General features: G+C 40.5%; 1 protein-coding gene across 3 annotated transcripts in view; it reads left to right on the plus strand.

Annotated features, from left to right (window-relative positions):
• The first annotated feature begins 16,386 nt into the window (after window positions 1-16,386).
• LOC128754884 (zinc finger CCHC domain-containing protein 7-like) overlaps window positions 16,387-27,004 on the plus strand; it is a 39,782-nt gene continuing 29,164 nt past the window's right edge. Inside the window, exons 1-4 of one of the 3 annotated variants that reach the window (XM_053857840.1) lie at window positions 16,388-16,455; window positions 20,516-20,559; window positions 20,686-21,193; window positions 22,237-22,444. In XM_053857840.1, the coding sequence (XP_053713815.1) occupies window positions 20,747-21,193; window positions 22,237-22,444 (655 nt within the window). In that variant the 5' untranslated portion in view covers window positions 16,388-16,455; window positions 20,516-20,559; window positions 20,686-20,746. Of the gene's footprint in view, window positions 16,456-20,515; window positions 20,560-20,685; window positions 21,194-22,236; window positions 22,445-27,004 lie in introns of all 3 variants that reach the window. The other 2 variants (XM_053857842.1, XM_053857841.1) reach the window with 2 other exon arrangements.

Raw genomic sequence — 27,004 nt, forward strand, 5'->3', positions numbered from 1 at the left:
AGCCCGGCACAACTGAAACCCCCAGTCAATTTAACGGTGCGTGCTTCAACCCTTCTTCTTCGTAAAAAAAAAAATCTTTAAAAGATGTGATTCTGTGGGTTTGGATGAATAAACTCGCAGTGGGAAAAGTAATTAATTAGTTGTCCAAAATCATCCCAGGAAGTCGCTGCAGTCCAAATGAGCTTTTTCCTCAAGAAATAAAAAATGGCAAGCTCGTGCTCCGTCTCGGTCCATGGACTATGACCTCTGAACCACAAATAACATTTGGCTCGAGGGCACAAATTATCTCCAGCTGTCTAAAACAATCTTGTATGAAAACGATGTCAAAAATACATTGTTATCACATCCAGGCGCTTTCTTTAGGTGTATCAGTTTTTCATGCTCAAAACTGAGTTTCACTCGTAATCTCCCGAGGATGGAGCAGGCGAGAGCGAAGGAGCGCTCGAGTCTTCCGCTTCCATATCCACAGCGCAGACAAAAGTTCAGACACTTCGCAGATGCAGAGCCTGGACTCGCTCTGACTCCAGAGGTGGTCCTGACTCTTTGAGCTTCAAGTGTCGCGCGGCAGACCTTCCCGCTTTCTTGGACTTTTTCGAGACGTTATCTCCCCCGCAAAAACAAACGTCCAGAGCCAGCAGGTGCGCGCCTCCAAACGTCACGGGAGAAGAGGACGTAGGTACAAAAAGCCTTGTTGTCTAAACAGAGCAGCGACCGCGCGCCCTCCACGCTGTCTGTCAGCAGCAGCTCTCGTGCGGACAGCGCTCGCGCTCGCAGCCCCCTGCTACTCTAACCTCCACGCGCCGGCCAGCTGCCTGTCAATCACAGACACGCCGACCAATCACAATACGCGCGCGAGGTCCTGACGTCACCACCAACCGCGAAAAGAGCCGCGCGGCGGGGGCTCGTGTTCATTGGACGATGTTAATCCCCCTTAGAACCAATGGGATTTTGACACTGTCACCGTCGACCAATAGCGAGGCTGGCTGACACGACCCTGGGCTCGGAGAGTTCATGTTCATGTTTAATTTCAATTAGTGGAGCGAACTGATTGTTTTCAGCGAGTTGAGGCCGTTGCACCATTTCTTTCTTCAAGATGGTATTTGTTTAAACCAAATGTTGTGGAAGAAAGCGGTTTATTTTCTTTTCAAATGCCATCTTCCATGCAGAGTTATTAGAATAAAGCAGTTGTTTGTTAAGATGGACTGAGGAGACGACGTGTTTCTGATGCCAACCCCGCACTTCCATTAAGCCAATAAGTTCCCGAGTTCAACCGGAAGCCTCCGTGTTTTCCTCGCGTTCATTCCCTCCAGCACGACACTAACTGACTCCAGAAAAATGAGCGCATGAAACATTCATCTCTCTCATTACTTAATTGATTGACGATCCAAAGTGATGTCGTTTTAATGAAATCCAATTGACGAGACTCGCGTTTTCACCCAATATTGAGAGAGATTCGATACACCGCGTCCCACCAGACTTGATAGGGAATATTCACGCCTCGGCCCTGCAATATTAACCGCGAAAATAGCCTAAAGCGGCGGCCAAATTAAAATGGTGTTATTTCCCTTCTTCCTGTTTTCTAGACATTTAATCATTTTTTTTCTGATGCTGTGGTGTGAGTGTGGGCACGATTTTTTTCCTTTTTTTTTGCGAAAACATCCTTTACAGGAAAACGATGCAGCATGTTAGGAAAGTTACTTTTATACTTCTATTTTTCAGTTGAATATAAAGCTGATATGAATGCATTTTGAATCTTCAAAAGTTGCCCAGCACATGGCAACATTTTAACAGATTTTTTTCCCCTCCTTATATGTTCAAAGTCAGAGTCCGGCTGTTTGGAGGATACAGAGTTCATCGCATGTCCACAAGGGGGCGTAAAGCATCTGGAAGCTTGAACTAACTTGCGTGCGCGCACACATGGATACGGGAACGCGCTAACGTTTTTTTTATATCCGAATTAATCATATATTTATAGACATAATAGACATATTTTATCATATGATTGGAAAATACTGGACGAGATTGCTGTTTGATAAGTATCTTTTACCGAGTAATATGTATATATCATATATATATATTTTTAACATTTAATTCATTTTGTATCACATTAATAATTCCCATATGACACAATGATACAATTGTTATGTATATATAACTGAATCATCCTTCATTCAATATTGTTGAATGAAGTTGTAAGATAGTGAAATAAATGTTAACAGCCTCTTCATTGACATTTATTATTCAATTGGGAACCTACTGATTATTAACCTAAATATGAATCGTGAAGTTTTAGAACCAGTTCAATTGCAGTAGTTATTTTATTTATTTATTTATTTTTTTTTCTCCATTGGTTTGTAAGCTTGAGGAGTTCATTTGGTGATGTCAGGATCGTTCTATTCCACACTGTGTTCTACCTAAATGCCTCTTCATGAAATATGACATAAATACATTGTGCAATAAAGAAGCCTTTGGTGAATTTCAAAATGTGTCTTGCCTGAACTATCGTGCACAAAATGACACAACTATGCTGTTCCCTTCGCCTAGGCCATTTGCAAATGAAATGCATAACCAATTAAAACATCCTACAACACAAGCAATCATGTATACAAATTGTTGTCGCTTAAGGGTTTGAAATTTGGGTAGAAAACTTCTATCAGCGTGGGACGATTATAATCCGGGGGTCCAAATAAAAATTACCATATTTCATTAGGTCTCTGAGAGGATGGGGGGGTGTTGGTGGGTATTGTCTTAAAAAAACATTAGCAAGAATGTGAATTAGTTGTGGAAGTGAATTTGTCTCCGGCGCCACTTCTCAGCTTCTCGCCTGCAAACCAAAAAAAGCAATGAAAAATTAACAGCGCATGCTAACGCCACCACCTCTTTTATTACACGCTTAATGATTGTAATGAGAAAAGCTGTGGTATCTGTCTTTCAAAGGGGTTATAAACACATAATTCATAACTCCAGAAAACTGCAAAGAAATTGCATTTCAGTCATAATGCAGTGATGAAGTGATTTCGTGATGCGGGAGCATTTGAGGTCACAAGATGGGATGTCTGAGGTCATCTTGGTGCTTCTTCTTCCACTTTTTCAATGCCAGGCTTGAAAATAAATGTGATAGACACATTGCTGTGTCTAGGGATAATAAAGTGGTGATGTTGGATTTCCTCATAAATGACAATTATAGGTGCAATTCACTTTCACTTTCAATGCTGTGTTGTTCTGAGCAAATGATAAAGAAATAATAATAGTAATTTCTTGTTGCTATAAGACAGACAAAGGCCATGACTTCAGCAGTTGTATTCAATCAGCATTGAATAATAGAGTCCAACAGAACACAGACTTCACTGTAACACAACGAAAAGGAATCAATGTCTGAGGAGAGATGCAGCTGTTATCAGAGCTGATCACACTTTTGACAGTAAATATGTACGGATCTGCACATTTGAGTCAGTATGTTTACATAAATTGCCGAAGTAAATTGATCAATGACACCCAAGGCAAAACTTTTCTACCATTCTTCATTTCACTTAAAAAACTAATAGATGCCAAGGAAGGCAAGTCCTTGTCGAGCTCAAGTTTCATGTGCTTGCTCCTGACTAGCATCACGGATAACCCACTGAACCAAGGGTTTGAGGTCACTGGCCTCCACCATACTACTCCAACCAAGAACCAATTTGACTGCAGGATTTCGCCATTTCACTGTTACTGTAGGTGGTGTTGATCAAAGGCCACAGAAATAACCATTGGGCTCACAACTGGTGTCTATAAAAACAAACAACTAAAATACAATTGCTATCTGATGCAAAAACATTTTAAACATCGGTCTTTATTGCGCGTTGTGTCCTACGACGACAACTGTGAGTTTAAACTGAAGGTGCAATGGGTCCGAAGGAATATTGAGGGTGGTTGAATGGTTCTAAATCACAACTTGGAAACTAACTTGTTCCATGTCTTCACTTTACATCAGCTTCTCAGTCCACATGAGGATTTTGCTTTTAATATTTCCGCGTCACTTTTAGCTATCTCTGAGCATTTCCGGCTCACCTGTATCCTTTAAAGTTATTTTACGGCTCAAAGAAACAATTAAACTTCAATTTATTTTAAACATTCAAGTCTTTCATTCTAATATTTGTTGCGCCCTGAAGTCATTGTGGTAATTTTATTGTTTTATACTCATAACTGCGTTTATTGACAGCACAGTAGCTATTTCATTTGCTGCGCAGCAAATAGTAATTCTGCAAAACGTGTTTTTAATTAATAAAAATGGCTGTTTCTGTTCAAGATGTTTTTTTTTCAGTAGTGAATATTAAAACAGATCAATAAATTAACACTGCCGCCGCTTTCCTCATAAAATGGCACTCAGTGGAGATACCAAAGGTACAAATGAACTGTTTCCACCGCTTTTAATTGGATATGCAATTCTGAAAATACATATGATCCACTTAGAATTTTGGAGAAAACAATCTCTGAGCCGAACAAGGTGATGAGCCACATCTACAAGACTTCGTAATATGAACGTCACTAGTCTTCAGTACATTGCATCACTTTGGCCATAGCAGATGCTGCTGAACCAGCCTGTGTTTGACTGGAAACCAATTCTGCTCCACTAACAGCTATACATTGCATAAAAAGGTGGAGTTGTTTCATTTCCCCATGTGGGAAGAGAGAAACATTCAAATTCGAATAATTAAGCTCAGACATGAGAATCAACCTTGGATGGTAATAGCAAAAAACGCTGCACTGTTTCACCTTATCTTTGCTAAAAAAGACAAATATTCAGAACAAACTTGACAAATGTAATGCAGCTGTGTTGCAACGAGATGTGCAAAGCATACGATAGCAAGCAAAGCAGGTGAATGTCCTTAAATACTGCTGAAATATAAATTAAGCAACATAAAAACATTTTCAGTTGTAAATCATGAAAACAGTCACTTCAATGTGAGCTCCTCAAACTCACAAGGGCCAGAGAGTTGTAGTGCATGGACCACCAATGGCCCCCAGTCCCTATCTTGCCTATGTGTCACTCATGCATCTTCCTTATTATGACAGTCATTTATATCATTTCAACTTCTTATTGAGTTAGATCATCAAACAAAGCCACGAAGAGCCCCACATGTAGAATCATAGGGTTGATCAGACTTCTGATCCAGATTTAACTTGTGTACCAAAACCAGGGTTGACTCTTCAAATCAGAGTGGAAGGCCCTTCCATACTGCTCTGGGTTCGCCCAAATACGCCCACATGAAGAAGCTTTGAATTGTAAACATACACCTCATCTGCTGAATTTAACTTTTGAGGTCACGTTTCTTGATAGTGAGACAGTCAATCGATGAAGCAATGTTCGCCATAAGCATGCAATGTATCATCCGTAAATCAATTGCGTTATCGAGTACATACAATACATAAACGACAAGTCGACTTGTGAAGATGGAATAACCTCGAAAATAAAGCTGGATATTTGATCCCATTCAACTTTTCCGTATCTTGATATTCACCTTCGTGACGCATTAAATTTCATTTTTCGATAAGATAATAATTTATTTGTTTGACAACAAATGTTTGTTTTTTTTCCCCTCCGCTCTGTTTTGCTAAACTTCAATCGAAATGGCGGCCTTCTCTGTCTTGTGGAAGGAATGGGCCTGCGCGCTCTTACGCACGGAAATCGTGCAGGGCGGGAGGCGCGCGTCTTTTCTCATTCTCGCTGATTCTCCCAAAATTGGCACTCTGGTCACGTCTCCCAAATGAGAGGGGATACAGAGAGTGAAGGTGTTCAAGCCTTAGGCCCTTCACACCCGCTCACCAGAACCACAGGCCCTGGTTTCAAACCCTGATTTCCTTTGAGGGTAAACGCGTCATGATCGAACTTGAATCTTGCCCCACGGTCGCAGAGCGCTTTCACTCATGTTTTGCCAAAATCCAACTATGTATGAACCATTAACGCGCGCGGTAATTCTCCACGCTTTAATTACTCAGCGAAAAAAAATACCCAAAGAGCTCGTGAGCGACAAATGACGTTTTTATCTGCAGACTCAGCAGGTCTCGGTAAGAAATGAAGTGATATCAACTGGGTGCCGAACCAGGGTCGATGTGCGGGCTTATTCCAAATGTGCTGCTGCAGATCCCGCTGCTTTATGAATAAGGCCTAATACCTGTTGAATAATGGAGGCGCAAAATTCCTAAAATCAATAAAGCTGTTTTTATTCGGAAGAACCACCGTGAAACATTAGAATACAGGATACCATATATTATTATATGATATTTAAATTGACTTTCGTGCTCAACTTAAAAAAGTGTCATGTCATTTTAAGCTATGCTTGAAACATAAAGTAAAAGGAAGCAAACAGTAATATTTCAACAACTTGAATTCAACAAGTCCAAGAGGTAAAACAGTTAAAGCAGAAGTTGAAGTGAGAACAAAGCTGATGCGGGTCATACCTGCTCTCCCGGGCCGCTGCGCTGGACTCCTGGGCCTCTGGTCCATGTTGACCGGTAAGAACAGTGGGAGGCGATGGAGGGTGAGAAAAAACTTCAAAAACTTTTTTTTTTACTGTCTCTCTCTCTCAGTGTGTGTCTCTCTCTCTCTTCTGCCTCCCCCTCTGTTTATCTCACCCTCTCTCCTGTCTCCCCCTTCTACAGTATTTTGGGTAAAAGAACTAAGTGGACCTTCCTCGTCTCTTCCAGCTGCTCACTCAGCTGCAACTAAACGCTTTAGGTGGAAAAGAGGCTTCGGGGGGAAGCGTGAAATGATCACGTCGCGTTAAAAAAAAAAAGCCGCGCTCTCAATGTGCGCTCATGTCCTGCACGCGCACGCGCGGCCGAGCACACACCCTGCGTCGAGCGCATCTGTTGTAAAGTTCCACTTTACTAAACTTTCCCGCCCCCGCCCACTTTCCCGCTGTCTCTAGCTCCATTCTTCTTTTGCCCCGTTCCCTTTCTTTTATGTTAGATTAATTTCCTGTCCGACACACCCACTGAGACCGAACTTTTAGGGAAAAAAAGAGCCATAACTTGAAGAAACAGTTCATTTCGCCTCCAAAAGTTTCCGTTCTCGCTTACCTGATTCAAGGAACTATACTGGTGCGGAATCCTACATGCGCTTCTCTGTTACACTTTCTGTTCTTCAGAGAATAACCAACGAGTTTGATAGTTCAAAAGCGCCTGCGCCAGAGGTTCAGATCAAGTTAGTCGTTTTATTGCCGGTCAAAATTAACAGTAGAGACGAAAAGAAACGCGAGTTTTTCAATGTCAATGTTAGGAGGTGATGGCAAAATCTTCGGACAGGGGAGAAATTGCGAGACCAAAGTTTGCCATTTTGAAGGAAGACTTTGTGAAATGTACTTGATAGTTTTATTCGACCGACCTGATAAATACGACTGGGATTAGAGTCACACATGTAAAAGAAAAAGATCAACGGAAAAAAAAGTTATTGGGGGATAAGTAATCAACATTTCTATATATCAAAATCAGTCAAAAATGTCGGAAAGAAATACAATTGTTTCAGTCGATATTGCAAAATCCTCAGTTCAAACCAAGGCTATTTACAAATCAAATAGGTATATAGCTGGTTAGAATCATTCAGTATAAATATAGATAAATTACAAAGTTGAAATACTTCAGAAGGTTTAACTATTTCAAAGCCAGAACGCCAGGAAAAAATTAACAAAAATATAATAAGATACAGTTATTTACATAGTGAGAACAAGAATAATCAAATTAAGCAAATGAGTACACAAACATATGACCCCTTATCAGTATTAATGAAGCTATTCAATTTCTCATTTGAATATTTACAACAAAATTCACATCATCATATTTGAATACTTTTCCAGATCAGACTTTTTTGAATACTTGAATGAATACTTACTTAAATGTTAATTACACCCACAGGTGGATGCAGGTGGACATCCCAGGCTACTTGGATCTATAGTTGGGTTGCCTGTATAGGTCACCTGTCCGTTGTGCAGCAGACTAAAACTTACCTCAAAGTCACCTGTAAACCATGTATTTTGGGGAAAATTTAACTTGAATATTTAAGTTGGATTTGAACCTGCAAAGGTTTTGGTCAGAGGCTGTAGACCTCCAATTGGTTTGTCCTCTCGGCTTGTGTTACTCTCCTCTGGTTATTCTGGTTTCCTCCCACAGTCAAAATGTGCACAGAGAAGGCAAAACGGATGAATGGAGAAATTAGTAGGAACTTGACATGCTTGATTGTCAAAAAAGAGAAGTCACACTTATGCAGTGTCAAGCTAAAAATTCAGGAAATCTAGAAATCTTTGGTCATTGGAGGGCGTGAGGGGTTTTCATGCTGACAAAGTTTCAATGAATACTGCTATGACAGCATGTGTAGGGTGTTCCTGATATGACAGTCAAAAACCTTGATTGGCCATAAAGGTTTACTGCACACACACGTAGAGTCCTTGGAGTTACAGCTCTCCCAGCTGTTCCTGCTGACTCCAACTTGACGTTCCTCATATTTTTATTATTATTATTATTATTTTAATGTTCATTGTTTAACATGTGCAACAAGTAGGTATGAGATTATTTAGATGGTGGTTATACAAGACCTTAGAAATATGATTGTTTTTGTTGGAAACAAAAATTAACTTTAACTTCTTCAGGTGAACACGGTGACGCCCTCTTAATTGCTTTGTAAGTTCATAGATATAATATTGGTGTGGTCCAAACAAACAAACAAACAAACAAACAAACAAGCAAGACACTCCAGGATGGAACCATATCCCCCAACTCCGAGGTGCTAAGGAGGGAGAGATCATCTGTCCCCATCCAACAAAAATTCAGATGACAGAAGATGACAGATCTTATCATATGAACCACAAACATTTCGGTAAAACTGTTGTTGTCAGATCCCCAGATGGAAATGAGAAGCCACAGCTGTGTGGAGCGCCTATATATTGCCAGTGTCCTCTGTCTCATCTGTGGGCACATGAGCAGCAGTGGTCATCCATTTATCTATCATGTGCCATACAATACACTGGCAACCTCTCTTGTGCCTCCACACTGTAAGAACTAAAAAGACAAAAAGATGCAAACCTAATTCGTTTTCTAATTTAAATTGCTACCAACAGAAATGACAATAAATGAGTGGGACCTTTTTATTATCTCAATACGCTAAAACTGAAAAGCAGGCTAAAGGCTGTGGTCAAGGACTTCCTGTAAACTGTTGCTGGTGAAGCGGCCATTGAAGACAGGAAATGAAGCATGACTGTGTCGCCATTACAATTTATTATTGCTCCTAACTTTGCTGCCGCTGCTGGTCGACATGAAGTTCACCGTCGGAGAGCTGACCACGCCCCCTGTCGACACCCACGCGCTTAAACGATGAAAAAAAGTCTTTCATCAGTATCCTAAAATAATTTCCTATCCTAATAATTTCGCAGGATGTAAGGGTGAAAGTTGAGGTGTAGTTACTTAGCCCTTCTTGCACTACGCCTCCTTGACTGGAAACAAAGAGGGAGACACTCGCTGGTGTCTCGTCTCGCGCTCCCACTCCGTCACCCTGACCCCGGCGCGCGCCCACCGGCACAACACCGTACATGTCTCATGCTGTCAGGAGATTCCATTCGCGACACATCCGTCACGTAACGGCAATACATGGCGATGAACGTAGATGTGGGTGATCGCCTATTCCCTTGTCAATATGAATACTACGTTTCGCTTCTGTAAAAGAAACGATGCGATAAGAACATTGAAATGGGCAGCGCTTTAGGAATGTATTTTCTGATACAGGTTATTTATCTTGAACGAATTAAAATCAATATGGATAAGAACGACTTAAACGAACGAATAATTTTTATGGAGCTGTTATTAACTCTGATAGCGCTGAGACTAAGCTCCAGTCTCAATGGACTCACATTATTATTATTATTATTATTATTATTATTATTATTATTATTATTATTATTATTATTATTATTATTATTATTATTATTATTATTATTATCACTTTAAATGTTTTTCTTTTTCAAGCAGTGTATATTGATTGTGTGTTGCTTCACATTTGATTCGCCTCCCTTAAATAATTCGCCATAGTTCCGATATTAATCAGCCTTGTTTGTTTTTCAGCCCGGCTCTAATTAGCCAATTAATAAAAAAGGGAGGGGAGTTGGATCAGTTACCCGAGCGGAACCGGAAAGAATCGCATTTTAGAGGAATACAGATGAAGCAGAGCTGCGATTGGAACAATAAGTAGACACAAAAGTGATTGTCGTTTTTGATCAGACTCAATGGAAAAACGTCAAAATGAATGGAATGTGAGGGAGTTAACGTACATGGACACATTTATGTTGAGTATAGACGCAGCCAAAATGTGAGTGTCAAAAAATAACACACACACAGAATATAGTAAAACAAGTCAATTTGTCTTAAAATGGCAAATCGTTCGTTCAAAACAAAGGGGTGCTTGCCTTCACGTGAGTTCTCTACTTTTAAACCCAAAAAGGTAAATTGAATTGAGGACCCTCTGAGAAGTTGTCTTTAAAATAGTGTCTGCTAAGTGTTTAATTTAACACCTCATCATTAAATTATACATTTAATTTAGTGGTGGAATTCCATGTTGACTGAAAATAATTTTTATACGTATTTTCCAGAGTTAACTGATTCTGACTGCATCTGAACACATTTTCCTCTTGAGATGACATCTCCAAATTGTTTTGTCTAACAGGAATGAAAAGCTGATCTTTGAATTCATTAAAATATTAAAAAATATACCACAGGGACTCTTCTGGGGGGAAAAAAACAACTTAAAAATAAAAAGATCTTCACAGTGAAGAGAGAGAAGAATATTTAGGTATGTATTTATTGCACTAATAATTCTTGCATCTGACTAAATATTTAAATCTTACCAACCTTGGTTAAGAGACATTAAAAATATGACCTAAATGAAAAGATGTAATAAAAACACACAAGCCAAATAAGACTTCAGTAACTTTAGCTCCATGGTGGCTTCCTGTAAAAACTGATAACATTCTGGGTTACATTCTGTGATTGATCTTTCCTCTTGTGTCCTCAGTGGCAAATCCAAACTGACACTTGTGTCATGGTGGACTGAAAGGAAGCTTAAGAAGGCAGATTGAGAAACAAGACACGATATCTGTCCATGAAACATCAAGTGACACGACATCACACCTGACTATTTGCGTTGAAGAGGTCAGCACTACTCTTGAGCACTCAACTCTGCCACTGTCAGACTGGTTTTATACCCACCGCTGAGTGTTGTTGTAGAAATGGTGTGCGTGTACGTGTGCTCAGATTCTATTCACCTTCACCCTGATCTGTGGAGACACTCGGTGTGGTGCGCTGACAAGCCACCAAACATCACACGTGTTTCTTTGAATTTCAGTCATGGTGGGCTTCAGTACGAAAAGGGTCAAATATGATGAAATTATAAATCGTCTTGTCAGTTTTAGGTCGTCATGTGAGGACACATGACTATACAAGTCCCCCCTGTCTATGTGATCTATACAAGTTTTACATTTTATTATGATCTGGCTTTTGTGATTTTGCATTCAAAATGGATGTAATATGATGTGATTATATGAGACAGATATATTTTAGGATTCATACCAGTCTGATGCTTCTCCATATCGTGAATCATGAGTTTTATGTGTATTTACTGCAGTATATTTTTGGTCAAATAATGACAATTCCATCTCAAAACAAATGTCTTGAATATTATCTGAGAAACATTGTCTATTAAATCTGTATCTATTATCACTCTAGGTTTTAATGAATGCCGTTGTAAGGGTGACACAAAGTTTATTTTGATATCTATGTTAATTCATTTTGTCGTCTCACCGTGTATTTTACAATGCGATTAAAGTGAAATAAAAGCTCACTTTAGGGTGGGATAGATATCGCAGGTGTGCTTTGTGTTTTCATCTACTGAGACCTAATTGACTGTAATGTTGCAGGATAAATGTTGCTTTATTCATATTTTAAAAGTCGCTTACCTTTCGGTAATTCATGCAATCCTCAACTGGTCTATTTGCTGGAATTGTATGCATCTAACCAATGGCAGATTTAGCTCGACGAACAGTCGCACTGTACATCCAATACAAGTGAGTCTGACTCAGAAGACCCCACGCTGCTGTACATATAGGAGCCATTTTTGTTCAGAAGCGCTGATCCAGAGGAAGCCTTTTTCCTCAGTGGGAATTCCTGTTTGCATGGCAGCTGTGCTGCAGTCGACTTGTGATATTTACATAAAGTCAAGAGTACAGTTGCATGGCAGACAGTTCATTTTAATTAATTGTCTTTCATATGATGCTTAAAAATATAAATAAATCCCTGCATCCTGAATCAAACTAAAATACGTCTTTCAATGTGTTTATCTATCCAGTTATTTTCATGTGTATGGTCAGCAAAATATAAACGCAGCAAACCATTGCTGCCTTAGAAATGCCAAACCTCTGAACCAGCTCTGATTTGATGAGGTAACAAGGTGAAAATAAATGTAGTGTTATAAAACTATTTCCTGAAAATGTAATCCGAAATCAAAAACTTGTGACAAACTAAAACGTTCCTCACTGCCTTTTTTTTAACCTGAAAATTAAAATGAAAAGACAGCATGAAGAAGATAAAACATCCAGGATGTTCATTATATATCTCGAGTTTGTTTAATTATGACATTATATCCCACATGAACAGGGAGGTTATTTATCTCATTCAGAAGTGTATAAGCCTTCTATAATTTAACGGTTACCTTCACCACCTTGTGGCTCCACTTTGTGACTTTTTTGTTGAACTAGCTGGTTCTTGTCAGTCTGCACTTTGAAAGCATTTTTCTTGATATCACAGGTGAAAAAAATACATTTTATGATAGAGGCTATATTACGTCAGAACAAATGCAGAAAATTGCACGCAGGTTCTATGGACAACCCTGTGCTAGCCTTCACACCTGCACTTGTTTCAGTTATATTGTGAGGTTTGTGAGGAGACGCAACAATACAGATGTCATTTGAATCGTCCACTGTCTCTTGACAGAGTCGTGTTGATTAAAATTTTATTTGTGATTCCGTTAAATACAGACTCTTTAGCTTTTAAAAACATAAAAACTACTTGTTGACCAAATATCTCTCCCCCTTGCTTAGTCCTTTGTATGTTGATGCCGCCTTGTTATTGACTCTGGCCTCTTTTAGTCAAGTAAATTACAACCACCTTGTCATTATTTCCCCAATATATATTTTAGAGGGAAATGTTTATTGGTTGATGGAATAAAATCTGAGGTTAAAATATTTCCTAAAGTCATGCAGAGTGGAGAGTACCAGACGGTGATGGTGAAGGCTGTGATACTGAAGGGGAAAATATCTGATGACTGAAGCCGAACTTGATTTGTCACCTTTCTGAAATATTGTAATGAAATTGGCCTCTGAAGACAAGAATAAAATTATTTTCACTGCACTTTTTACTGTGCAACTGTATTTTGGACCAGACAGACTGAGCTAAGCTCTAAACTAAGCTTTTACTGTGACCGCTTTTACATGCGCAGAAGAATCAGACTAAAGCCTTGTCTACTTTCATGTCCTTCAGTGGCAATCTGTCTTTATACAGTAAATTATAAAAGCAAATGAAAATTGTCCACGTTTATGTGGTCCTTGTTGTGTGGCATCTTACTATGCTGGGTGATATTATGGTATGTATTACAATGTGATTATTCTGCCCTCCCCGTGCATCAAGATCCAGTTCGGAAGATAGTCAACAATTTCCAAGCAAAACTCAAGTTTACTTCTTTATTATTACATTACTAGCCATGTTTTAGTCTCTTTAAGTTCTATGCAAATGCAAATACCCATGTACTATGCACTCTGGTAAGACTTTTGACGCTTGAAAATGTACTGTGTAAACATATTAATTCTATGTAAATTCCTTATTGATTTTAATTTTTTTTTTTCTCTAAAAAAAAAAACAAAATCATTGAAACATTATGTTTTTCATTGTATTGCTAAAACATGCTCCCATCAGACGTTGGTTATCTTGGTTGTGAGAACAAATAAACTGGAATGCGTGACAGAGATCTACAGGTCAGTGTAATTACAATGGACAACACTGCTTAGACCAGGGTCGTCTCTTCAGCACAGATATAAGGCCTGAAGGTCAGTGCAGCGCCTAGTTATAAATGCACATGCTTTCCTAAATACATGCAATGTTCTAGGATCATCTTTGTTACTTTATGAGGAGTCGCTGCAGCGCTAAACGTAGTGTAGAGTTCCCGGTTCGATCTCCTTCAAGATCATGTTTACACGCAAGTATTTTGAGTCATAAAGTGGATTATCAAGACCATTTAGACCGATGAAGATACATAGACTAATGCGTTTAAAATTCTGGTCAAAGCTGGACGTCAGTAAAATTTTGTTTTTCTTGGCTGTCAGGTAATTGTAGTCACTTGTGGGAGCAAAAAACAAAAAAAAAAGAAAAGGAATCTGAGACAGTCTATTTCTGAACCTTTAAAATATCTCATATTGACTATTATTTGGGAATATTGGCTTTAACCAAATAGAAATACTGAAGAAGTTGGGCCCTTATTGGTAGCAATCGGCACATGAGAAGCAGTGCGACACACACATCAGCACCATCCAAACAAAAGCAATGACATGCTTCTTTTAACTCCTTTCTCCACCATGGGTCATTCATCAGGCAGAACCATTCCAGCAGAATGTGTGATTGGAAATGCAGAGACTTTAAACCCTTCTGCCGGACACTCTAAACCTGAGGATATGAACCACTGAAGCAGATGCATCCGTTCATATACTTTTTAAAAACAATAATATTAGACACAGAAAAATTCATGGAAACAAAAATCAGGCAGCTGAATCACAATTTCTCTGAGGCAGTGAGGCATCCCGGACCTTCTTCCAATTTGGAGCGATATGGAGCACAGAGGTAGCTTGGGACCCTCCTGTATGCGCTCTCCCTAAAAAAACAACGCAGGTGCAGGATACTAAGCGTGTGTGTGTGTCTGTCAAATGTATGCATGCAGAGGTGATAGTGGTGTGGAAGGAGGAGCAGTGTAACCTTTGAAAGCATGCAATCCAACTCGTGATGGCCTTTCCTGTGTTGACACGCATGGAGAAACCTCGGAAACCTCTGGAATCAGATGGCATTCACCGTCTGATTCCTTATTATAGCCCCATTCTCCCACCATTATTGTCTACTCTCTATAGCCAATAGCTGTCTATAGAGAGCTGACAATTATTCTCTTGATATGTGCAGAGCAGGAGAGATGGATGCTGGTGACGACAGTAGAAGCCACAGTGGCGTAATTCTTCTGTACTCTGCTTGTAATAAATATGACTGATGGCGATAGCTCGGCTGTTGAATCACATTTACATATAGATTTACATTCCCATCAACATGTAATAATAGCAAAAGCCTGAAGGTTGACAACAGCCGCCTTGGTGCCACGTTCACTGACATTTCCATTGCTCATATTTGCACTTTATTGTGGTGAAAGAAATGACTGAATAACAAACTGTGTCCTTTGTCTGTGGAATGAGACGCAGAGCTGATAAACCAACTCATACCACAAGTGCTGAATCCCTCATAACGTGCATGAGTTATTTCAGTTGATGGTTATCATGGTGTTTCTTTCCTTTCAGTCAATATAGACAGTAAAGAGTAAATATACAAAGAAGCAGAATATCATTAAAATTAACCCCCCCCCTCCAAAATATATTGCTCGCACATTGTGGATGAGTGAAGAAACAACTCTCAGGCTTTCACAGTGCTTCTCCATCTCCTGCCTTTTTGCTGATCCAGTGTAAATGTGAATCATTTAAACTAACATGCAAACATTTGACTGTTCTCAGTCAACTTGAGATTTCTAGTCCTTTCATAATGACTTCATTCCAACGCTGATCCCTTTTTATAATGTAATATAAAGGTGCTCCTGTTACAGTCAGTGGAATTGTAGAAACTCTTGTTGAAGACCTGATATGTCCTTATTATATTGACCTGATTTAAAACTTGTGGATTCCTTCCTTCCTTCGTTGAACTTTAAAGTAATGACACCAAATTTTTTTAAGCTTTGATGGAAAATAAACAAATAAATAAAATAAAAAGTAAAGAAATACTGTTTCACTATTCACCTGTCGGGTATTTATATAAACGATACTGATTTCTGTTAAGAGACTAAAATAAATATTGCCATAACTATTGCAGTGCATTACATGCAGTTGGAATATATTCAGCACCGAAATAAAATATCAGGATAGCCTCATTTTTAAATAAAACGTTGAAATGGGTTCGACTGTCCTAGTTTTTCTTTTATTTAAACAGTTTTTAAGGAGCGTTAACGTGTATTTTGAACTTTCTGCATGACCTGAGGCTCCGCTGAGGGAAACGCTTTTGTCGTCCAACAAACCCGGAAGTGAATAGTCTCGCGTCGTTCTTCAGATCAACACTGGAACTCCAACTGCCTCAGTTTCATGATTTAAGGTAATCAGGTGTTTGTTTGTGATCAACATTCCATTTCTCAGTCGTGTCCTGGGCACACGGGATGTTAAGCTGCCCATAACAGGGTTTCTTTATGCGTATTTGGGGCTAAAGCGCTTCAATGTTTACATTCTGCCGGTTACTGGTAGCACGTGGGAAGGTTGTTGCGACACATGTCAGACAGAATTGTTTTATTTGTAGAGGTATGACAAGTGGAAAACTATATCCGCTATCATGTTCTCGTTGACTGGTAAACCACCACAGATCCTGTATTTCCAAGCCGCAGATATAACCTAAATATCGCCTCGTTTATAGCCGAACGCTAACTAGCAACTGGCTAGCAGCAGCAGCTTCTGCTGCAATCACTACTGTCAAGTTACATAAAACATGTTTGATGTGCATTTACTCGGTTTTAATTGCCATTTATTTGTCATGATAAGTTCCTGGAACACTTGAGCGTTATTTATACATATTTTCTCTTGTGGAATAAATAGGAAATCCGTGCCCAGTTACTGAAATCACACATTATTTGTGTGCTGTTTGATATACTCATTATATACTTATGCTCTTATACTTATTTCGTTGCTCTGATATGTTCCTCTTTCACAGCATTGGATTCCACTGTTCACTGTTAACATGGTGACCGCAATCCACAGTGCTTTGCAAATTCACATGCCTTTTCGAGTCCAATTAAAACTACATTTTGTAGATCTAACATTAACTGAAAGTAGTGTTACGGTCCATTTGCCGGCTTCGGAAGGCAAAGTGGATTTTCTGACATGATCCACAGGGTGTATGAGTGATCGCATACAAGGATGTGTTGCGTTATGGATCTATCGTGTCTTGTGACTCAAGCTACGTTCAGGTAGTAACAGCTGCACTGCCCTACGGTTTCCGGTGCGACTGCTCCGTTTGGCTCTGTCCGTGCCTGTATACGTACACTATATCACCAAAGTTATTTGCTCACCCATTCAAATGATCAGAATCAGGTGTCCTAATCACTTGGCCTGGCCACAGGTGTATAAGATGAAGCTCGTAGGCCTGCACTGTGTCGACAAACATTTGTGAAAGAATGGGCCGCTCTCAGGAGCTCAGTGAATTCCAGCGTGGAACTGTCATAGCATGCCACCTGTGCAACAAATCCAGTCTGGAAGTTTTCTGGATCCTAAATATTCCCCAGTCATCGTGTGCAAGTAGTGCAAAGAGATCACAGACTTTGTTCGCTGTCAATTGCTAAGTAAAGTACGCAGAGAGCTTCTCGGAATGGGTTTTGGACTTTGGAGCAGTGGAGATGCCTTCTTCTCTCGAGTGATGAATCACACTTTTCCATCTGGCAATCTGATGGACGAGTCTGGGTTTGGAGATTGCCAGGAGAACGGTATGGTTCAGACTGCATTGTGCGATGCAGTGTGAAATTTGGTGGAGTACAGTAGGAATTGTGGTGTGTGGTTGTTTTTCAGGAGTTGGACGTGGCCCCTTAGTTCCAGTGAAAGTAACTTTGAATGGATACCAAAACATTTTGGACAATTCCATGCTCCCAATCTTGTGGGAACAGTTTGGAGCGTCCCCTTCCTCTTCCAACACGACTGTACACCTAGTGTACAAAGCATAGGGTCCATAAAGACATGGATGACAGAGTCTGGTGTGGATGAACTTGAGTGGCCTGCACTGAGTCCTGACCTGAACCCGACAGTTCTGCATTTCACACTCAAAAATAAAGTTTCAAAACATTTGACACAAGTGCTTCAACAATTTATGGATGTACAGCATATTGAATTTTTAAATTACCATGTACACCTCTACAATCGTACGTGTTGGTGTTTTTTTGTTTTTTTTTTTTAAATTACAATACTGAACACTGAATAGAAAACATAAACAGCAAACAGAAAATTTTAAAGCAAAATAAGTAAACAATACGAAACCCAAAGTGTTTAATGTAAAATAAATAACTTTTATTCCCCTTTCAACAAACAGTGAATAGATCAAACCCACAATGTAAACTTCACCAATCAGTTGTTAGATATGAGAATGTTGATTGACTACATGTCTAGAGAGTGAGATTCTGTAGCCCATGTGCGCTATTGGCTGCTGTAAACCTATGGCCTTGGCTTTCACTTGGTGAGCCTCTTGCTAGTGCTTGAATGCAGTGCAATGATTTGAGGCCCATGTCTTCTTTTAACTCTGTCACTGACTGTGTTGGTGCACATTTTGCAAATTCTATTTCGGTTGTCATCTTCCTATGGAGAAGTATTGGTAAATGTCACCGTGGCTGGCTGGCTGGCTGGCTGATGTCCGTTGCTTCAGCTGGGAGGAGGGTTTGCAGCATCCCAACAAGTCGTGTTATTTTTAGAGAAATACCCATAACTGACTTGTTTGTTTTTCGTCTGATTTAGTTAAAAAAAAATCCTCCTTTGTAATATGGAAATTTGTTTAATTAAAAAACAAGGACGCAGAGCACAGTGAGGTGTTGTGCTGGTCACGTTTTGCAAAAATGATGGTGTGTGGAGTGTATTGAGAGAAACCATGGTCATGCAGGAGAGGGTTGGTGGTCAAGTTTGAGGAACATCAGCGTCATTCGAAATTATGTTGTTGGCGTGACTTGATCACTCCTACTGTGACACTGTGTGTGGGAGGACAACTGGAACGGTGCACCGGAGGGCTGACCCATGCGCAGATAAACTATAATAGACTGTTGTCCCCTTCCAAACTCACTGAAAAACATCTTTGATCTTGGCAGTCCTAGACTCTCTCGATATCAAGATACCTGCCATGCAATATTGAGGCGTGATATTTTGTCCATATCGCTCAGCCCTAGTTGCAGCCCTCGTAATGATTCAGAATAATCTCACATTCTCAAAAACAATGCAGTCCAATTAATTCACTACTTAGTTGGACCAGTCTAATAATGGCCGGGACAAATGTCTTGTCGTCTGTGAGCTGAATTTTGCAAGTATTTTAGAGATGATACCCTCCGTTTGGTTGGAAACCTTCGTGCCTTATAGCAAGATCGGGCTCAAGCATAAACCCCATTGATTGGGGGCCCTCAGAGGTCAAGTTCCCTGGAGAAGTTGGAAAACTCAGTTTATACCAGCGCTGTGGTCGTTTGTCGGCTTCAAGCTTCTGTGCTTTGCTAAAGCTTTAACACACAGCTGACATGCTCCCCTAGCAGCTGCTAAGACCTTCTGTCCTTTAAATCCCCGGCGGGCAGCTTGTGACTGTCCAGCGAGGCGTTGCTACAGTGTGTTCCGTCTGGGAGCCAATCATCTCCAGCCATCATGGCACGGACACGCAGGGCTGGACAGAGCAACGATCCACAGCCAGTGGTCTTTCCACACTGTGTATGTGTGGGGTCCAGAGATTGGGGAAATTAACGACACAGAAAGTATTAAAGTGTGGCAATATTACACCAAATGATGAACCAAAACTATATTTATAATTATTGAATTAAGTGGCAGTATTCAAAAACTAACGCCATGTGAGGTTCTGTAGCTGTGTTAACAAGCATAATTCAACAGCAAGTCAGTTTGAACTACGACTCAGTTTGACTACGACTTTTCATTTGTTCATTGTGATTTTTGTTTTTTGGCAGAAAGAGTTGTACTTGAAAGTATTGACCACATGCATTGCTGACTCCATATCTAATTTGGGGGGTTAAATGGCAAACAATGTACAAAAAAAATCCCCAAACTTCTGTATTGATTGAATTTTTCCCTGTCTGTACACTGTCTTCAGTTGAAATCTCTTTCAATAAGCTCCATCAGAATAGGAGGCAAGACATTTCAGCGTGTCTTGGCATGATTTTGAGAAGCCATTTCTATTAACTGACAAGCCAGTAGTGACCTAATGACCTAGAACAAGTGAGCTCACCTGATTGCCTTTTTGAGATACACTTGTGAACGATGCAACTTAACTTGCTGGAGACTGGTGTGGATCTAATATATTGCATTTGGATCTTAAGATAGCTAGATTAGGTGAGCGAAGCTAACGAAACAAGCAGCAGTTCGGAGGTCCACACATATCCCTTTTCATGTGGACCCTTCGTCTTGTCTTCTTTTTTATACAGTGGTGTCATCCAATGTCACACAGCAGGCCTTTGACATCATCAGTGTGAGTAACCTTGTCTGTTATTTATGGCCTTTGTTGATCACAATGGTCTTGAGTGTAATTCTGCTATTAGCTGCGTCTGATGGGGTATTTTGGGTTAATCTTTGGTTCTCTTCATCTTTCCGACAGGTTCATCTTCGTCCTTCGGTGTGGATGGTGTGTATGCATGTAGGCAGGATTCATCGTGGTGATGTACAGTAGCTATCAGGACCGGGAGGAGTTTGAGGATGACCTTTACAATGTGGGCGAAGGGGACTCAGAGGGCTCGCAGGACGACAGCGAGCTTGAGTTTCAACTCTACAGTCAGCTCCACTACTCGGCCCACTTGGAAGATACAGAGGCCGATGAAGGAAAGAGTGAGAATAATCAGCAGCAAGATGTTGACAAAGAAGCAGATGTCCAGCAGTCTCTGTCTAATGTTGACTTGCTCCACGAACACCTACAAATCAGAGCAGTGGAACGCAACAAAAGAAAGAAGAACAACCTCTTGAGAGAGCAGAAACCCTTTGTTTTTGAGGAGGTTATTGTTATAGACTCTGGTCCTGACATCACCATTTCTGAAGAAGATGATGCCAGTGTTTGTGCTGCAAAAGGTCAACGGCTGCCCCGAGTGCAGACCTCCACGCCCTCCCAAGAGGTAACCTTATTATTACAGTTAAAAGTAATGGTACCTTGAGGGTTTTGATTGGTTGAGCTTCAAATAGCGTCTGCCTCACTGTGGAGTTTCCGCACTGTCAACGGTGTATTGAAGGGCACGCACACCATTCACACTCACACTTGAGGCCAATTTTAGAGTATCCAATTGACCTGATGAGCATGTCTTTGGGCTATGGGAGAACCTGGAGAAAACCCACACACACGGGGAGAACATGCAAACTCCATGCAGAAAGGCCACTGTAGCTTTGTTGGCCCCAGTGTTTGCTGCTTGACCTTGTTCTTATGAACCACTCTGTATCCCAGCATCGAACCTTTCTTTTCCTCACTCAAAACTTGTCTTTTCAACGCTTGCTGTGGTCAGGTGTTATTAGGGCTGCTCAATCAAATTTTTATCGGGAATACAATTATGTCTTCCTACGGTTATAAAAATGTGATAATCGTCATGAAACGATTATTTAGCCGGACACCTGTCTCCCCAGCTTCTCTTATTATGTCCAGATGCACTCAAACGCTGCACCACGCTTCGTCCCGATGAAATCTGACTGGTGGGAAGGTACTGTGGAGGGCACGGTGAGCGTGCTACACAGAGTGCACCGCCTGTCAGAGAGAGAGCTCAAGCCTCTCAGTGGGGACGCTAATATTAGCCACTTACTTGAATAGACTTACTCAAATTTGGTTTCAGACACTATGAAGCTCACACAGGGTGGTGTACCATAAAGATAGACCAGAGATATTCCATGATTATTATTATTGTATAAGCCCCCTGCCATACAGGATTACTTAGTGAGTTTTATCAGAGTTTATTTATCTTTTAAAGTTCTGCACGATATCGTCGTAGTGACGCTGGTACCCATAACACTGCTCCCACCTGCTATCCGATTGAGCACATCGCAGTGTTACTAAAACCTAAGTTGATCTAGTCCCAGCACTCAATGTTAAACTGTGGATATAGAACATGCTATTAAATTTGTAGTTGAGAAACAATGGTTGCTTCACGTCTCTAATAAACTTTTCATCACCCAGAAGAAACTTGACGTTCCAGAAGTTGTGGACTTGTGCAGTTCTAATTCCGACTCAGACTCGTCAGATTCCGACTCAGACTCGTCAGATTCCGACACAGACTCGTCAGATTCTGACAGTCTTGAGAATTGGATGATCCTTGGCCGAGGCAAAGAGGATGGTGACCAGTCCATCTCACTCAACCTGGATAACAACCGTGATGCTACATCAGGTGAGTTGTTATTACATCTGCCTTGGGAGGGGTTTTGTTTTCAAGGCTTGTTTTTTTTTGTATTCTACATAACCCAAAAGGTTGTGGACAGATTTTGATTACATTTTCATGACAGAAATGGGAAAAGGGATAAGTGGGTTTACAAAAGGTTTTACCATTCTTTCATGTTTCTGTGGTGACATTTTGAAGGTTTTCTCGTTCCTCCTTCGCTGCTGCTGGCAGTGTGAATGTTGATGAGCTCTGCAGCGCTGCTACCACCTGCTGTATTGTATTAAATATATTTAATACAAATGATATGGATAAAATTCATGTGGGTTAATAATGAGTTGCTTTGCAACAGTATGCACTGTCCCATTACATTAGTTAGCATGGTGCCTCGAAGAAAAACCTTTCAAGAGATTTGTCTGAGTGAGTGAGTGTAATTGCAAGTTGTCGTAATGCTAGTTTTCAAGTTCCGCCCCCATCCCACGTTTTTGTTTGTTTATGAGGAAAGGCTGTGGTGAAACAGCGAAAAATATAATCACAGATGACAGTATACACAACACTGGTAATGTTATACAGTGGTACCTCGGTTCTCGACCACAATCCGTTCCAGAAGGCCGTTCGAGAAGCAATTTATTCGAAATCTGAATCGATTTTCCCTATTACAATTAATGGAAAAAGAAATAATGCGTTCCAAGCCTTATAATAAGCTTTTGTAGGAGTGAATGTAGAGTGTCTGCTGCAGGTGCGCTGTTCCTCTATGTGTGTGGCCGCTGCATGTGGGAGGGGTTGCCGAGTGAGTGACGTCTCTCCAGAAGTGAAGAGGTGCCCGGTGCGTGTCCAGCTCTGAATGTGCGCTTCTGTGCAGTTTGGCTGTGACAAAGTCATAAACCAAGTCACGCTCTGTCCCAGACTCGCCTCATCCCTGTCCCAGCTCCAGCCCACAACAGGACATCAAACCCTGGAGTGAGCGCTCCAGCCTCGGAGGTGTGGAGAGCGAGCACCTCCCCTGTGACACTCTACCACGGTCCAGTGTGGAGACAGGAAAGGTTTTACACCTCAATGTGAAGAAAAAACAGTCGGTAAATGTAGCTAACGGGACACGTCTGCATACAGAGGCTGCGTTGTACACAATAACAAAGCGCGTTGTGGGTCGGCTGATCAGTCTGCGCGCGTTATGTTTTTTCTGGCTTTTTTCGGGGGCGTCCGAGTTCTGGATTTTCGTTCGAAATCAGAAGCAAAAAAATCTAGAAATTTTTGTTCGAACTCTGATTTTTTTCGAAGTTCGGGACGTTCCAAAACCGAGGTACCACTCTACTTTCAAAGGGACTCATCTATCATTCAACATCAGAAATCTAACTCAGTGATTCAGTCAGTGAGGAGAGCCAGGATCCAGGGAGAGGCTGAAGCCGCTGCAAGACCGATAGACCCAGATAGTAAAACTTAATTTCGACTGCACGTTTCAGAATGAAGAAAAGGCGAAAGTTTTGACACTTACTTAATTGGTGACAACAAATCAATATCTTTTATTTATGAGAAATCATCTCAGGAAATATGAAAATAATGTATTTATGTCTAAATGTTATGCATTGTTGCTTTAAGGACTAATATTCCGTTCTCCCAGCCACAATTGTCATCTGAAGCTCATGTAACAGCCTTATAACTGATTTATACACTTTATAATTCTTTTTTAATCATTTTGCATTTAAACACTTAATGTAGAATGACAATTCTAGTGACTGAGAGGATTAATAATGCATTAAAATATTGAAAAATTGTATTAAATCTGCTAAGTCATTACAATGGACATTGTATACTGAAGACAATATTTTTTTATATTATTATAAATGATACAAAGATAATGCATTATGTATGTATTATCTATCTACTAATCTTATATTTTATTAATTTTGTTACAGTTGTTGATATACTATGGTATTAATTTGTCTTGTGTTGTTTGATAGCTTGTCTTTGATATGTGCCAGTGTCTATGTTGAATTTCCCCGCCACAGATCAAGACCATCTTATCTAGTCCTGATAACTAAGTCGGAATTAAGTTGTTTTACATTGTTGTCCAACCACATTAAACTGCTTTCTGCTGACTTAGAATTGAATCAGGGTTCGTTAAAATAGCCTTCTAAAAGCTGAATATGCTAGCTGTGATTTTTTTTTTTCCTCCCAAAGCCTACTTTTCCGTGTAATTATGCTCTCACCTCGCTGCAACCCGCTGATAATATTTGAATATTGGCAGTATGGAAACCTCTTTACATTCTTGGCATGGTCTGCCAAGTCCTGTGCCTCTCTGATGCATCCTTAAATATGTTTGTTTGTATTTCCTGTTGAACCGGGCATGCCGGCTGTTGTGAATATGAATGTTTGTGTTTATAAATTATACTCCGAGTCTCATCAGCATGCATGTGTACATACACGAGCGCTCACATACCAGCAGTTGTAACACTAATGCCAAAAACAAACAAACGGACACTCGACAACATAAGGAGTGAGAGCCACAGCAGAGAAAGATGCGAGTAATAAAAAAAAATGAATAAAATTGTTCTCCTGCAAATCTGCTCAGATCGACACATTATCTTAACCTGCAGCCTCAGCAACCTCTTCCCTAAGACCCCACCCTCCCCCTTCCTCACTGCTACCTACCACTCTCCCTACGCATTCTTTTATCCCATTTTCTCACTATTGTGCTCCCTCTCTCTCATTCTTCCTCCTGTGTGTCTCTCTCTCACCATTTCCTTCTCATTTGAATTTCCCTGGGCTGATGTTTCTGCAAGAGTGCTCCCTGACTCCTCTATACACAACTGGGCTAGAGGAGGGGGCCCGGGGCAGGAGGGATTCTAGATGTTTTGGCCTGCTTTTTGGAGGAAAGACGGATTTTAGGTTTCTCTTCCTCCCTCGCTCCATCCCTCCCTTTTCTTTCTCTCTTTTTCGTCTGGCTCCTCTCTGTGATCTGTGGAGCTTGACCTCATGTCTGCACATGGGGGGTCATGGGAGTGAAAGGGGTCTTGGGACTGGGAGGGGCCTACCTTGTCCAAAAGTAAAAAGGAAATTAAGGAAATTGAATCCTCTTTAGTCTTGCATTGCTTTTGGAATTCATATCTGTTGAAGACCCAAATCTTGTTGAAATAAAAAAAGCCTGATAATAACATTTAGTTTTTATTTAATTAAGTTATCTTTTTTTGATAAAAATGTTACACACATTAGAATTGTTTCCCTGATATAGTGCTCAAATACTGACTCCGTTAGAATAACTATACTTATAAATAATCAAATTTTGCCAATACAGACAGAGTCAAGAGGTATGAGCCACCCACATTCACATTAATAAACATGTGTCCCTGCCGTAATTTTTATGTGTGTCTATTACACACTCCCTGATGACTTCATAATATAGGTATAACTGTGTTGCCGTCTGACCCTCAGGTGTGATTGGGTGTAATCTGGACAAAAAAGGCTGTTCAATTCCAGGCACTGCTTCTGTGCCAGGGCATCTCAAGCTGCCAGGCCAAATCCATGTGACTGTCCATCATGATCTGGATTTCTATACACCTTTTGGAACACTAACTGCAAGCAGTTGCAATAGTTATGTCGTTCTTCAGCCGACTGTTATACTAGCTGAGTCCTGGGTTCCAATGCATACACAAGTGAGAGCTGTAGTGCAGAAAAGGGCAGTTTTTAATGACAGTGTTGCGGCTGTTAAGAAGCTTATGACCACAATAACAACCGCATCCCTGACCTAAGCAGTTGGATGGATCTTAAGATTGATTTTTGTTGTTATGTGCCATGTAGGTCCTGATTTCTGTAGCCTCGGGCGCTCTCTTGGTTTAATATTTGTGTGTGCGTGCAGGCGAACACAGAGTAACAGGTTTGCTCAGCAGTGACTAATGCCATTTGTACACCTAAACCACAGCTCAGCATCCTTATCTAATCACATTCGCCACACAGATTTCATTCCTGCTGCATTTTATAGGAGAGTATAGCATTTTGTGTATATGGGAAGTTTACCCAGCACTCTGGGCCGTGCACTGACACACAGTAACTCACATCATGTCATCGGCTCAAACCAATGGAAGGGCTGTGAGCCTGACACTTTTTGAAATGCTTTGCTGTTTGGATCTTTTCATCCAAAAACAGTGATGGACACTTTATTGTCTTTGCAGATTTCCCCCCCCTCTCAATGGAAAGTCTTACACAGTGACATTTAAATATGAACGGGACCACAAACCTGGTTCGGTTCAGCCACAGCACATCATTGATAATCTAATTTATTGTTCAGTTTGTCCACTAAGTGGATGCCTTATGAATGATATTAGCATGTGGCAATATAGCTGTGGACAATATACAATATGTGACACTAGCTTGTGGAGCAATTTGACCCCAACTTGCTCCAATACTGCAAGGATGCTGTTGAGCACTAAGTTTAATGGAGTTATTCAGCTCTTTCCATTCTTCAATTCCCTCAGAGCCAATTTAGTGATGCATAATCACCAGATGTACTGCAAAGGAAATGGCCAATATTGAGGCAACCATTTATATTCTGACCAATATAATACATATATTCACGAA

The sequence above is a fragment of the Synchiropus splendidus genome, chromosome 2, assembly GCF_027744825.2.
Source record: "Synchiropus splendidus isolate RoL2022-P1 chromosome 2, RoL_Sspl_1.0, whole genome shotgun sequence".
In the NCBI taxonomy this organism is placed as follows: domain Eukaryota; kingdom Metazoa; phylum Chordata; class Actinopteri; order Syngnathiformes; family Callionymidae; genus Synchiropus; species Synchiropus splendidus.